This window comes from Psammomys obesus, unplaced genomic scaffold (assembly GCF_907164565.1).
Source record: "Psammomys obesus unplaced genomic scaffold, mPsaObe1.curated_primary_1811, whole genome shotgun sequence".
Classification (NCBI taxonomy): domain Eukaryota; kingdom Metazoa; phylum Chordata; class Mammalia; order Rodentia; family Muridae; genus Psammomys; species Psammomys obesus.
In genome coordinates this window covers 133,729-149,216 of record NW_026596326.1, presented here as the reverse complement: position 1 = coordinate 149,216, position 15,488 = coordinate 133,729, and the positions used below count along the sequence as shown (strand labels likewise).

The 15,488-nt window shown below is 45.2% G+C and overlaps 1 protein-coding gene across 1 annotated transcript in view; it reads right to left on the bottom strand.

Annotated features, from left to right (window-relative positions):
* Znf454 (zinc finger protein 454) overlaps nt 1–7,183 on the bottom strand; it is a 15,585-nt gene extending 8,402 nt beyond the window's left edge. The window contains exons 1-4 of the mRNA XM_055597186.1: nt 7,041–7,183; nt 6,760–6,888; nt 3,867–3,993; nt 3,426–3,515 (exon numbers count right to left, since the gene is read on the bottom strand). Of these exons, the coding sequence (XP_055453161.1) occupies nt 3,426–3,515; nt 3,867–3,993; nt 6,760–6,792 (250 nt within the window). The 5' untranslated portion in view covers nt 6,793–6,888; nt 7,041–7,183. The remainder of the gene's footprint in view (nt 1–3,425; nt 3,516–3,866; nt 3,994–6,759; nt 6,889–7,040) is intronic.
* Between the last annotated feature and the right edge of the window lie 8,305 nt (nt 7,184–15,488).

Below are 15,488 nucleotides of genomic sequence, written 5' to 3'. Positions count from 1 at the left end.
ACACACACACACACACACACACACACACACACACACACACACACACATAAAATTATAGATGAAACTCTGAATAGTTATACACAGATCAAGAAAGAGAATTGAAAGCTAAAAGGTATAAGACATTAATAAATGAGGGAGGAAGCATGAAAATGACTAGCAGCTTCTTGAGATAAGAGGTCTGGTAGTTTCCTTGGGACCCAATTAATGTGGAAAAGGAAGCAGATGCAACAGCTTTGGGGTCAGTTGGGTTTGTGCTAATGCTAACCTTCCATCCAAGAGCAGCAGCAGTCCAAACTCATTATCTTCCCTGGGTGGGGTTAGCTGCAGGGGGCATCCATCACTCATGCTTTGAAGGACATCACCCCAGACCACCCTGTGCAATACTTAACTGTCAGTTCTCTCTGTCAGCTTGTGGCCCAGAGGATAGGAAACGTAAAAAGCAAAGCCATGTATCATAATGTTTGTCTTTCTATGATTAAAAATAAGTGCCTAAGAAGGAATGCTGGCAAGGATGTGAACAAAGAGAAAGCCTTGTTTGCTGCTGCTGGGAGTGTCAAGTACAGCCATGTGGGAACCAGTTTGGAGATTTCTCAAACAATATTAAAAATAGAATTGCCAGGGGACCCAGCTATCTCATACCTGAACAGATACCCAAAGCACTCTGTGTCCTACCACATCCCATCCATGCTTAATTCACAGCAGCAAGAACATGGAACCAGCTTGGATGTACGTCCATCAACAGGTAATGATAATGAAAATGGGGTAAATATACACAGTGAATCTCATGGAACCACAAAGAAAAATGCAAGTTTCAGGAAAATGGGAGGATAAGGAATGTATTATATTATTGGAGGTAACACAGACTCAGGAAAATTCTATAGGACAGTGGTTGCTCACACCATTAATCCCAGCACTCAGGAGGCAGAAGCAGGTGGACCTCTGAGTTCAGGGCCAGCCTGGTCTACAGAGTGAGTTCCAGGAGAGCCAGGGAAATCCTGTTTCAAACAAACAAACAAACAAACAAACAAACAAACAAACAAACTTACATGTTCTCACTCATGACATCCAGTTTGTAATAGTTCTATAGGTTGTATGTGAGTGTGGGTATAGGCTATGAAGAAACAAGAAAGGAGACCACAACAGGGCAAAGGAAATGTTGAGACAAAGTGGGCAATCGGATGTATGCAATATAAAAGTGAAAAGGAGGTGGGGGGGGGGCAGGGAGGTGTGGGGAAAGTCAGAGGGATGGGGTAGAAGAGTGTTGGGGTACACTGTGTGAAGGTGTGACTCTGTTCAATTGTTAATTCTGCACTGGCAGAAAGCTATGGCCCATCTCTGCTCTCATATTCTGTCAATATCTGTTTCTTTCTCACCTGCCTAAGGCAATCTAGAATTGTATCCGATTGGCTTAAATAAAGAACTGACAGCCAATAGCTGGGCAGGAAGATGGAGGCAGAATTTCCAGGAGAGGGAGGGACTCTGGGAGGAAGATGCCAAACATGAGATTTGCCAGGGATGCGGAAAGGAACAGACGTACTGGGGCTGAGCAGAGAGCTAAAGAACTAGCCACGTAGCAGGTCGTGGGCCAGCAGGGTCAGGATAAGTTAGACAGGAGTCTGCCCAGCAAAGGGCCTAAGCTTTAAACATTAGTAAAAAGTCTCATGTCTTATTAAAACTGTTGGTGGGTCTGAAAAGCCCGGCTATAGAAGAGGTTGAGAAATACGATAATGAAACCTAACGCCGTGTATAATAATTAAATAATAACTGTCTACGCTAAGCCAAGAGTAATGGGCATAAGAATGGAAAAGTTTTCATCCAAGACAGCTGAGGAGCCCTTGTCTGAAATAATAGGAGTGGGAAAAGGGTGTTTCGCTATCGTGTTTTCCATTTTGGAATGTCTGCATAATGATGTATCTTTGGGAGGGGACTTAAGACGAACCATGAACCCCTTACGTTTATGTTCAACTTATACCACCTAAGGCTGTGTGTGTATAGCCTAGTTTCAGTGTCTGAATTTTGACTGTGACCTGTCATCTGAGGTCAGGATCAGTACTTAAAACATCGGAAACTGACGGACCGGTAAGATGACTCGGTGAGTTAAGGCCTTTGGTTGTCAAAGAACACCAAATGCATGGACTATTCCATAGAGGTGAGTTAATTCTTCATTTCCCTGTAGTGGGGATGGAATCTAGGACCTCACGCATGCTCTCCCGCTGAGCTACATCAGTGATAAGTTATACATTTTTTTAAAAATAACTGCGATTTTGAGTTATAGTTAAATTCCATCAAACACCGGCTCCTAGATTTGCGATGGGTAGCTATTAACTATAAAATATAAACCTCTGCCTATTCCACTAGATTAGAGTGGGAAAAGAGTAATAAGAGGTCTTGAGAGTTACTTTACAGGTCAAGTGGGGTGGTGTACTCCTCTCATCCCAGCGCTCAGAAGGCAGAGGCAGGGGGATCGCTGTGAGTTCAAGGTTAGCCTGGTCTACATAGCGAGTTCCCGAACAGCCAGGGCTATGTAGAGACTCTGTCTCAAAAGAAAAAAAGAGCTATTTTACGGCCTGTAACACAGTACAAGAAAGTGCAATATTACAGCATCTCAGGTAAGGTATGAAGCTTACTCAAATACTTCAAAGTAGCAGAAAGACACATCCCCATCTCTGAGTCATGGGCCCCAGGGGACTTCTCAGGACAAGCAACAGCTACTGAGCTTCTCTCCATCCCGGGCAGCAAGTCTCACTGGCAGCCACACAGTACACTAGGTGTGGGCAATATAGCAAAGTGTACGACAACCCTGTCTCTTCTGGCACCTGTAGCCAAGCACAGAGCCTGGCACAGGATGGCAGTTAAAGGAGGTTGAATATACCTCCATCTGGTTAAAGGGAGGTGAGGGAGGTGAGGACATGAGTGGTTGCTTCATTAGAAAAAGAGGCGCTTCAGTGAACCCAAAACTGCCTCCAGAGTACCGAGAAGGCTCCTCGCTAGAGAAGCCCAGAAGGCTCCTGTACGTTGGACTTAAGACAGACCACTCTACACAGAGGGCTAATTTTTATAGATTTGCCTTCATTGATGTGTATGAATCTATGTGCAGTGTGCCTGTGGGGACCAGATAAAGATGCCCTGGAGATGAAGTTCCAGGCAATGTGAGCTTGTCCAGTGTGGGTGCTCGGAACTGCAGCTGGGTCTTCTGGAAGAAGGGCAAGCACTCTTGGGTGCTGACCACTCCTCCAGCTTCTGCTAATTTATGCAAAATGAGGAGAGAAAAAAGGGCTCAGACATATACAGACTTTCATGATGAATGTCAGTTTGGAAATGCATGCCGGGGCAATGTGGTCCAGGCCTGTCACACTTGCTGAGACCTCACGCCTACTTCCACCAACTGGGATCCTCCCCGTGTCTACCACATGTATGACTCTTACCAAGAACAAAGCCCTCTGGAGCATCCTCTGACATGCATTCTTCTGCTTTTTTCAGGTGAACAAACATATCTGGTTTGGACCCCAAGAGTCCTGTTTTTCAAGGAGGAAGAAAAAAAATTATGACTTATCTTCTTAAAATTGAGATAAAAGTCATCGTAAAGATGAGACCTGGTCCTCAGAACTTTCTGGAAATAGTGATTAGACAGGAAGGAGAGCATGTTTGCAAGGGCTAGGACAAGATGGCTTGGTGCCCGAGACGGAGTCTGTTCCCATGCCCCTCTCACTTGTAACACATCTTTAGGTAGGACTTCAACAGAGCTCGGGGGACACCAACAGGATAGACACATGATAGGAGAGAAGACAGCAGCATCAGCGAGCCCGACCCCAACCCCCGCCCAATTCACATTCTGCGAAGGTGAAGCTTTGGGGTGTCCAGCTCACCCAGCGAGACCATGTTGCTGTAGTTCTCCAGCATCACGTCCCTGTACAAGGCTCGCTGGGCAGAGCTCAGCTGCCCCCACTCCTCCTGGGTGAAGAGCACAGCCACATCCTTGAAGGTCACCAAGTCCTGGAACAGAGAACCATTTCTTATCAGCCAGGGGATACCGCAGGAAAGCCGAGAATGGCTATCCCAGCAGCTCACGGGGGACCATTAACCAGCTGGAAGCTGGTGTTCAGGGGTAAGCCAGGCATTTCCTCAGCATCGACTAGTGGCTGAGCTTTGTGCTGAGAGTATACTTCATCCCCAACTTTGACACCAACTGGAAAGAAGCAGTGAGGTTGTGCGCCAGTTCACTTTGCCCACGACATCTCCCATCTCTCTCTACAGCTCTGATATAGCTGGTGTAACACATCAGCACAACACACACTTCCGTGCTTGTGGTGATGGTGGCTTCGATAAACAAACAGCACTGGCAGTAGTATTAAAGCATTGTGCACACAGTATTGTACAGGCTAACAGTTGATAATTAAACAACATTGATACACTTATCGTACCCTTTTTAAATCACCATTTTTGAGTACCAGTAAACCCGAGGCTTTATTGTGGGACATTATGCCATATTTCACCAGCAGCAACTTCACGTGTTTCATGCACACTCGGCGGCTGGGTTGAATGGTTGACCGAGACCATCTAGGTTTGCAGAAATACCCTCTGTGTGTTCGAATAAAGAAGAAACAGCTTCATGATGCGCTCCTCAGAACCCACCATGGCTCTCAGTGGCACATGACCGTTGTTTTCAGTAAGTCTTCAACTGCTCATCTGTCCACTCCAACACATGTGTGAGTGTACACCACATGTGTATCTTTACACACACACACACACACACACACACACACACACAGAAGTAATCATTCTGTACCACGACACCATGTCTTCTCTGATTATAACTCATCCCTTCGTTGGAAATTCTGAACACAAACAAAATCTCTCTCAGGAACCTGAAATCTAGCATGGAAAACAGCACCTTGTACACTGGTCTTCTAAGCTATGAAGCCAGGGACCTAGTGTGCACCGAGGAAGAAGGGTCAAGAGGAAGCCCCGTAAACAAAGCAAAGGATCTAAGAGGAAGGACTATAGGTATATTTCCACAGCCAAGGTCTAGTTGTATTTTTGCGTTTGGATGTGGGGAGGCAGTTCAGTATCCTTCTGATAAGTGCCTGCTTTAGCTTAAGATAACTGTACCCGAAGCCTGGGTGCACAGGAAGGAGCCAAGAGGCACTGGCTCAAGTGACCCCATGAATGGATTTATCAAGAACTGTCACTCATCTCCGGTTTCTAATAAAGCTCACAGACCTGGCACATTTTATACCCCTAAGCTATTCTGCAAATTACCTGTATGCGACATAAACAGTGTTTCACTGCCATGCCTCCGATATGGTTCACCCCCCGAGGGCCATATACTTGTCAGCCAGGGTTCATGTGTGGGCAGGAGGGGAACCTTTAAGACGTGGAGCTTACACGGCACATGAGAAGGTCCTTGGAGCTCCGTTCTATTTAGGGTTCAAGGCACATCTTGTGGGAATGGGAGAAACGGGCAGGTCTCCCTGGATTGCAGTGGCTATTACGAGCAGCAGGTTGTTAGGAAGTGAATTTGAACCTTGGACACTCCCGTTTCCTCTCACCATGCAGCACTCCCCACACCCTTCTCTTTCCTGACTCCTGGTACTGTTTGCTATATATGACACCGCACAGAGCTCTTGCTACACATGGCCTCCCAGTCTTGACCTTTTACCCTCTAAATAAAGCCCTTTTGATTAAAAAACAAAAGCAAAACCCCAAACAAAACAAAACAAAGACAAAAGGAGAACGAGCAGCCCCCAAGCTAGGACTGGTTGGCGGTTCACCCAGCTTGTCACCTCCCAGAAAGCTAAAGACTTAAAAGCAAAGGGCTTAGAACTCTTGAGCTCTGAGCCCTACGGAGCCAGACTCTCCCTGCAGCCGAGGCTGGTCTTCAGTTTTCAGTCTTCCTGCTGCAGCCTGGCACATGTTGGGATTACAGATATGAGCCACCATGCCCAGCTCTGTGAGTGGGTGTGTGTGTGTGAGTGACTGTGCGTGTGAGTTTGTGTGTGTGTAAATGTGTGTGTGTGAATGTGTGTGTAGGTAGGTGTGTGTGGGTGTATGAGCATGTGTTGAGTGTTGGTTGTGTGTGTGTGTGTGAGTGTGACTGTATGATTGCATGTGAATGTATGTGTTTCTGAGTTTGAGTGTGTGTATGAGTGTGAATGTGTACCTGAGTGTGTGTGAGTGTGTGTGGGGTAGTGCTGTAGACTGAACCTAGAGCCTAATCTATGCCAACCAAGTGCTCTACCACAAAGCTATACTCCTAACCTGTAGGATTAGAGTTCTTCAAATATTTTTACTGCTATTAAATATTCACCTGAAGCAAAAGTTACATGTTATCTTCAAAATAAATAAATAAGTAAATAAGTAAGTAAGTAAATAAATAAATAAATAAATAAAAGTTGTCTAGGAAACCCCACGTTCACAGAAAAAAGTTTGAATTCCTTCTTTTGGCTCCTACGTCAGATCCCATCTTTACCATTTTGGATTCCCATCTCACTGGCTACTAGAAAGTGGAAAGGTTTTCATTCCATACTAATCCAGATCCCTGCCCAGCTGTGCCGCCCACACAACTACAGGAAGCTCCAAAGCTCACCATGATAAAGTGTGGGGTGGGAGGCAGCAGCTGGGGTCAGGTGTTTGGGGCAGACTGGGGCGAGAGGAAAGCTTCTGGTTAGAGCAAACAGTCTCACATCCTTCAAGTCAAGAACTGGGGTGCCGGGCACCACACTGGACGATTACCGCTCACAACACTCCTTCCCCACTCACCTGGACCTGGGCTGGGAGGTGGCTGACAGCCATCCCTTCTTCTCTGGTGAGCGAAGGACCACCAGGCACAGAGGAGGCGGGTGAGCAGCTTTCCAACTGGGATTTCTCAGGCTAGAAGCATGGGCTCACCTGTGATGAGACGGCAAGGTCAAAGGTCACAGGGAGTGCGCCAGAACATTCACATCCGGGTGTCCAACGAATTCTTTGGTCTGTTTGCTACCCGTTCCCTACCGCTTCTGAAGGCATTTGTCCTTCCCTAATCTGTAAAGTGACCTGCTCACCGTGCCATTTCTCCGCTGCATCTTTCTTTTAGTCAGGTCCTCCATATCTTCCCGTTCTGTGTCACTTCGCAGAAGGCTTACCCCAGCCACAGTTCTCAAATACTCCCATCCTTTGTCCTTTGCCCCAAAGCTATGCTTTGAAGTCTTAAGACATTCTTTTCCCCCCTTGGACAGCTTGATCCTGATGAGAGGAAAAGAGGAGGGAAGAGAGTCGATGTTTTCTCCTGAAAAGGGAAGGGGGCTAAGCCGGCCAGGTCTTCTTCACCTTGGAAATCTTGCAAACAAAACTCTTGTGGCCTCAGGATTCTCCCTTCTTTGGGTTCGGTGAAGTGACCTGGAGTTCTGTGTGTTGTGAGAGTAGGGGTATGAGGAGGGGTGTGTGTGTGTGTGTGTGTGTGTGTGTGTGTGTGCGTGCGTGCGTGCGTGTGTGTGTGTGTGTGTGTGTGTGTACCACCGCTCTGTCAAGTGCAGGGGCCGTGCTGCAGTTGTCCTGTTCTCAAGTTCCTCAGACAGGACTTGGAGCATCACCGGGAATATACCCATCAATTGGGTACAAATGTCTTCCTGAGTCTGCTCCAAGACATGCTAGAGGTCCGGACCCGCCCTTCTCCACATGCAGTCGGGGTTCTTATCTCTCAGCTCCACCACAGACCCATCTGCCGGTCCCTTCTGTGCGGAGACAAATCTCAGTACATTCGCTGCCAAGTTAAGGGCATGGGATCCATGTCCTCTAAAACGGACCGCAACCCACCCTTGCTCGGTCTCCCCTCCGTCTTGACTCCCAGACCTGACCGTCCCTGTCCAGCTCGGCTTTGGACGCTGCTGGTCACCGCGGGGCTGCCTTTCGAGGTGAGTCCACCGCGGCGACAGAGCAGCGCCGCCACAGAGCAGTCAGGACACAATGAGCTGGAGCCTGCAGCCTTCAGCGGAACCGCGCCTGCGCGTTGCTCCGGGATCCGAAGAGCTTGATTCCTACAGACCTCGGTGCGGCTGTACTCAGGTTTCTGGAATCCTTTCCCCAGAAAGAGACTTAAAGGTAAAAAGTGATGAAGTGCGCCTGCGCAGGGTGGATTTGTGGGCTTAAACTACAATTCCCAGAAGCCTCCGCCGGGCAGACTCACCAATCCGCTCAGCGCAGGCCACAGACGCGGTCCTGTCTTGGTGGAGACTACTTGAGACTCCGCGGTGAAATCGGGCCCGGGATGCTGTTATCCCAGGGGAGCGCAATGCTGCGACCTGCGACCAAAGCCAGGGAAAGTCCAGGAACTGCGTAGGAGGGTCGAACGGCAGGGAAAGGGCTGGAAAGACTGTCAGCATCGCGCTCTCGACAGGCGGCCCATGCTGCAGCCGGCGGGGGACGCACGGTGGTGCCTGAGTGCAGTGGAGATGGCGGTGGCAGGGGTGCGGGGAAATAGGGCGAGGCTGCCGCGGGGACGCGCGGGGATAAGAGGTGGAAGGGACAGGAGCGAAGGCCCTGGAAGTCTCAACAAGGTCAACAAGTCTCTCTGGGACCGCGGGATGGTATTTAGAGAAATTTGGATTTACTTATGATTACTGTATTTTGCTGGGGTCAGGGAGTATGGGTTGATGTACCAGAGCCTTCCCTTGGAGATATCTAGTTGCCTCTGAATGTGTAGTAAGTACTCACGAAGCAACGTTGTTGTTAGTTTAAAAAAAAAAAAGTGAAACAAATTCAATTAAATATGATCTGAAGATTGGCACTTGGGGCTTTCCTGGTCGCCCTTTAGGACGCAATGTCAGTGACTCCATCCCAAGCTTTAAAGATGTCATTCTCTCACTTAGTGAGCACACAGGTCCAGGCACTATGCAGATGGTGGAGAAACAGTGAATGAATTCTGCACCAGAGGGTTGGTGTGACTAGGGAAGGTAGTTCATCAAACAGAAAACACCAGAGTGTCAGGACAGTAAAGCTGTGTGAAGGGGTCACGGAGCACACAGGGGTGGGGAGATTTGGCTTTCCTGGGAAATTAGCTTAGTGTGTTTGATGCTCAGTGAGGCCAGCCTCACCGCCAGGGAAAAGGAATGACCGTTCAAGATGGAGTGTGACTCTGAGGTTTTGACAGCCATGGTAGGAGCAGTGGATTTGTTTTGTGTGTGATAGGAAAGCGATGGAAGGTTGAACTGGCAGATTAACATATCTGTATAGACTCACTGATCAGTTCTGGACAAGACAGATTCAAGGTGAGAGCTAGGGATGGTCATAGCACAGCGACACTAGCATCTGCTGGCTTGATTCCTAACATAAAATCAAAACAAAACAACCCTCACCCCAAAACAACAGCAAAATAAACTAAAAGCCCACATTATGGTGTGGTTGAGAATGCACACTAGCCTTGGAAGTTTCTGCAGCAGGTAGTGTGTGGCATAGCCTTCATTATATACCTTCCTCTAAGACGTTTGCTTTGGGCGCTTAGTGGTTCTCTTAGGTGCTTGTGGGTTCTGGATGGCCTGCTAGAAAATTCAGACTTCAGGTTTCCAATATATGATAATAAAATAGCATTTAGCACTAACAGGTTATTTCCCAAGATTGTGTTATTATCTAACAGAATCCAAAGAACTTAGGTTTGCACCATTAGCAAATGAGGAAACAGGCACTGATGTGTGAAATGCCCTGAGTAAGGTCCCAGTAAGTGAAGCGGGTGGAACCAGGAATGTCACTCCTGTTGCTGGTGGAAAGGCATCCACACTGGTTGCCTAGCATAGCTAGGAGGAGACATGTCTTCCAAACTTATGGAAGTAGTGAAGCTTCCATTTATCAGATTTATTTCTGCTGGGGCTAGTGAAAGCCATCAGGGAATGAATAGCTTATGGGTAGCCTTTTGCACCTGTGTGTGTGTGTGTGTGTGTGCTCGTATGTGGTGGCTGTACAACTGTAATTCACTCAGAAAGCAGAGAGAGGCAACAGACTGAGTTCAAGCCAGACTGTTTCAAAGATGAAAACAACTGTAGTGATCCTTTTGACATGAAGTCCATGATACCATATGGCTCTCCCTAGGACTCCCTTACAAGCTTTACTTACTGTTCCCAGCATTTGCACAGGAAAACCCCATTTCTCTCATGAGTTTTTTTTTTTTTTTTTCCCTCTTAGGATCCAGTCTAAGAAAGAGCTTGGGAGAAATCTAAATTGTCTCCCTGTCTGCTCCCACTATGAATTATGGACATGAAAATTAATGTTTATATGGGACCAATCTGATTTCTTCAAGAGTGGCTACTTCCTAGTGCTTATTTGCAGAGCCCAGTAACAAGTAGGGTGTAGCATCTTCCCTTAGCTTCAGTTCCTGTACAGTGACTTGCTATACACTAGTCTCCAACCTCCACGAACTTCCTAGATGTACTGAGAGACCAAAAGGTTAAAAATCAGCAGTTATTATTAATATTTAAGGCCTGAACTAGGTGGGTGGAGAAGTCCAATAATGCCCCGAGGGGAAGAACCCGCCTTATTGTATTCTTTCCCCACCCACTAGAGATACAGTTGCTAGGAAACTGGCCCACCCCCCTAGGGAGGGACACCAGATCATTAATGGTCTGGGAACCTTCCTATAGCTAATTCAAAATGTAGCATTTTGACCAATAGATGCTTGCTAGGCAGGAATTGCCCCTGCCTTGGGCATGCTGGGAGGGACCAGAATCTTTAAATCACCCAACTAACCTGAGCACAAGCCTCTCAGCTCTCACTGCAGTGTATGTGGGGGGTGGGCCCAAGGTGCAGCTTGTAATGATTTATAATAAAAAGAACTTCATGTATTTACAGCGGAGTCTATTTATTCCTGGTCTTTTGGGGTTCGTGAACTGGGCAGAACATTTTGGGGGCTTGTCAGGGATCCCAAGACTCCAGGAACCTGATCTGGAGGTTTTTATGCCGGCAGTAAGTGTCTAAATGTCTCTGTGCAATGTCTGTGTGTGCAGTACATTCTGTTCTCTCTTCTGAAAATTCCTCGGGACTTGGGGTGTCAGTATCTGGGTAGCAAGATGTGATCAAGGTGGATGCAATGGTGTTCACAGCTGCCGAAGTTCAGGGGGACGGCTCTGGATTCATCAGTATTTTGGTGGGTAATCTTTCTAGCCTGTTTTGGTTTTTTTTTTTTTGTGCCTGTTGGGAGTGAAATTGTTAGACCTTTGCCAAACACACTTCCAACATGGTGGAGCATGGAAAGCTTGGGGCCAGGCATAGTCATCCCACCACACTGTAAGCTCCGGAAGGCCTGCTCTCACAGGCCCAGACTGCCCAGTCCCAGTGAGCACCACTCAGTATCTACAAAGGCTATTTAACCAATTGCCAATTTTTTTGTCATTTTTAGCCTCTGAAGAAAAAACAACACCTTAATTTTGGTTTTCAGATTATATTTTGTAGAAGGCAAAAGGTAAGCACACAGATAAGCACTGAAGAAGCCAGGAAAAGTAAAACACGAAGCTCATCTCTCCAAAGGGAGAAGATATCTGGCTGTTCTCCTGAATGCTGAAATACAGTTTATAACCTGGTGATCCTTTGCTCCCTGCTTAGCCAGGCTCCATCTATATCCCTCAGAATATTATGTTTGTTTATCCTAGACTTCCCTCTGAGCATTGCTTCTAGGTTGTAAAACTTAGCCTTACAAATGTCATTTGCACTTTACAACAGCCTAAGTGACTTCTATGTTATCTCAGCTTCAGACCAAATCCTGACTCCCACAGACATTGTTTACCTCAGTCATTCTCCCTAGACCCTTATCTTGAACATTGCTTCTAAGTTGTTGGGAGCCTCTGTTCTAGCAGCTGCTTTGATATTTAAATCTCACTGGAAAGACTGGTTTTACCAGGCTTTCACTGAAGTCAGTAAGGAATTTCCAAGTCCATCTCCTTTTGTTTGAGATAGCAGGTGGGATAGCTTGTCAAAATCACACCTCTTGTTTCACCACCTCCTTGTGAATTTAACTCCTTGTGCTGAGCTGTTTTTACTCTGGCTTAAAAGCAGTCTAAGATAAAGCCAGGGTCTAGTCTAGTCTCCACTAGAGCCTCTTGGAAAGATCCCATGTGTTGTGTGTTAGTTTATTAATTTTAATCCTCACTCCGGACTCAAGAACTGTTCGACTCTGCTGGAGGGCTCTGGCAGACTGGCACCCAATGTGGGGCTTGAGATACAGGGGATCAATGAAGAACACCGAGGGTGCTAATGAGCTTGAATCATTAAGTAAAAAGGGCACGGTGAGTGGTGAGTAAATCCGAAAATAAAAATGGGACAAGGCAGTAGCCTAGCGTTTTTTGTATGGAACTTAACTAAAAGTAGTCTGTATATGCAGCAGGAAACTGAGAAAGTTAAACTTTCAGGCTTAGAGAGAAGGAGGTTAGAAAGATGGGAGGCTTCAAGACAAAAATGATATTAGACCATCAGCTCCTCCAGAGGAGTTATATTTCCCTCCTGAAGACAGTAATTTCTTGTCAGAAGAGGACTTTGAGGATGACTTAGATCCTGATGAGGTTGCAGAGTTGGAGGAAGAACCAGATCAGTATTATTCTGAGAGATACCCTCCGATTCAGGCTATGCATGTCAAAAAGCTTAAGCCTTGGCAAAAAGAAATTAAAAGATTGGAATGGGGCTTGGAGGAAATTAACAAAAAAAAAAATGGAGAATTAACTACTAGGGAAAATGAGGTTCAATCCCCCACTCCAATTCCATCATTGGTTGCAGGTTTGAGCCCTCCTCCTGGGACTGCTACAGTAGCAGTGGCCCAGAAGACAAGGGGACCTTTTCCTTTGTCCACTGTACGGGCAACGGTATCTCCCTTACAAGCTTCCTTACAAGAAGCTAGACAGAATGGAGAAGATATAACTGAGTTTTATGGTTTTCCAGTTCTAGAGCAGCCTAGACATGGACATGGGAATATGCCGAGTCCATGCTCCTATACCTTTTAAACAATTAAAAGAATTAAAAGCTGCATGCTCTCGATATGGTCCTACAGCACCATTTACTCAAGTTCTGTTGGAGTTCTTGTCTACTGAGGCCCTCTGCCCAGGGGACTGGAAACAATTAACAAGAGCATGCTTATTAGGAGGAGATCATTTATTATGGAAGTCAGAATTGGAAGAGCAATGTCAAGTTACAACTAAACTTAATCGAGCTCAGGGAATTCCTATAACTTATGCTTGCTGGTGAAGGAATCTACAGGGAAATAGGATAATTGGATTTTGATGTGGCCATTTATGCTCAAGTAAATACTGCTGCCCACAGGGCCTGGAATAAACTTCCACAATCATGTAGACAGATGGAGGATTTGACTAAAATCTGTCAGAGACCTGATGAGTTATTTCAAGATTTTGTGGCAAGATTAATGCAAACAGCATACAGACTTATAAGCGATGAAAAGTCTGGATTATTATTAGTAAAGCAATTGGCTTATGGGAATGCTAACAGTGCCTGCCAAGCAGCTTTGAGATCCTTTAGGAAAAAGGAGATATTTCTGATTATATTAGGTTATGTTCTGACATTGGGCTGTCTTATACTCAAGAAATAGCTATTGCTGCCAACCCTACCAACAACAACAACAACAAAACAAAACAAAACAAAAAACTATTAAAGAGGCAGCTTCTCAGTGTTTCCAGTAAGAAAGCTAATGGTTAATTCTGCTACAAAGATTCAATGGTCATAAAAAATTAAATTCAACAAATAACAAGATATTTTGTCTATTTTAAAGATATAAAACCATTCTAAACAACAAATAGACATTACTCATATCCCCAAATTAAAAAAACTAAAATGTTTTGCTACAATTGATATTTCTTCCATTATAAAGAATAATAATGGTACTACATATATTAGTCAAGCATTTCAACATTTTTAAAAATCATAAAAAGGGTATGCCATATAATCCTTAAGGCTAAAAAATTATAGAGCCTGCCCATGGATCTCTTAAAAACCAATTGCAAAAAATAAAAAAGGAGAAGTCATATCCCCAAATCTTAATCATGTTCTCTTTATTTAAAAAATTTTTAATGTGGATATACAAGGCCGTTCTGCGGCTGATCAGTTGTGGCATCCTAATACCAAAGATAATTATGCCCAAGTAAAATGGAAAGATCCAATTATTTGGAATATGGCAGGGCCCCGACCCCGTATTAATATGGGGAAGAGGGTATGTTTGTGTTTTTCCACAGGACCGCAGAAGGAGCCAGGTGTATCCCAAAAAGGCTGGTGTGATTTGCAGGAATTGTTCCCCAGGAGGATGTTCCCGCTGCAGACAATCATGAATTCTGTCCTGACTAAGAATGGAAAGCTGCATGGGACTTAAGCTCCTGACCTGCCTTCATTTCATTCTACTCCTGGGAGAAGACGTCATGCAGAGAAACCTCTTATTCAATGGACTGGACTTGATTGTTCTGTTAATGAGGACAATTCTCAACAAAATCAGGAATAAAAAAAGAGGACTGACTATGAAACTTTGGTCTGACTCTGGTTTTCAGCAGACCAAAACAAGTTTGCTTTAGAAACTCTTGGGAGGCCCTGTAACTGCCTATGTAAATTCTCCTTTTGCTTTGTTGTTTGGAAATGTTAATAAGATTTAAACTCTAAAGTTTCTTGCCATCAATGTAAACTAATGAACTGTATTTGTAAGCTTCCAAATGGTTCTGATTGTTCAACAGCCTTTTACTATGGTTCTTGTGAATGTCTCTCAGACTTGGTGTCTACACAAGTCATTTGTTAAGTCACTTTTATGGAGTATTTGGACTTGGCTTGTGAGAGGAGATGTGCTCCTATCTGTGACAATTAAAACCTTCCTGAAGGCCCTTTAGAATGTTAAAGCTGAACCGATCTGCATAAGATTAAAACCCAGAGTCTACCCTAGCAAAGGTTGGTAGTCAATGATGACTAATGTTTCTCTGGGATATATTCAACCCAAGACAGGGCATGAATGATGGAATTCATGTACAAATGATAGGTAAGAATGTATCTTATGAGAGAAACAGCCTAAGACAGGCACAATCTTCTGCTCCATAACTCTTAAGTTATGGTCAATTTTTAAAAAAATAAAAAAGGGAGACCTGTTGGGAGCTGCTGTTCTAGCAGCTGCTTTGATATTTAAATCTCACTGGAAAGACTGGTTTTACCAGGCCTTCACTGAAGTAAGTAAAGAATTTCCAAATTCATCTTCTTTTTGTTACAGCAGGTGGGATAGCTTGTCAAAGTCACAACTCTGTTTTCACCCCTTGTGAATTTAACTCCTTGTGCTGAGCTGTTTTTACTCTGGCTTAAAAGCAGTCTAAAATAAAGCCAGGGTCTAGCCTAGTTTCCACTAGAGCCTCTTGGAAAGGTCCCATGTGTTGTGTGTTAGTTTATTAATTTTAATCCTCCCTCCTGACTCAAGAACTGTTCCACTCTGCTGACAGGCTCTGACACTAAGTCAACAGAATCCATCCTATTAAAGAAGCCATATATATTTTGTAAAAAGCTTTGAT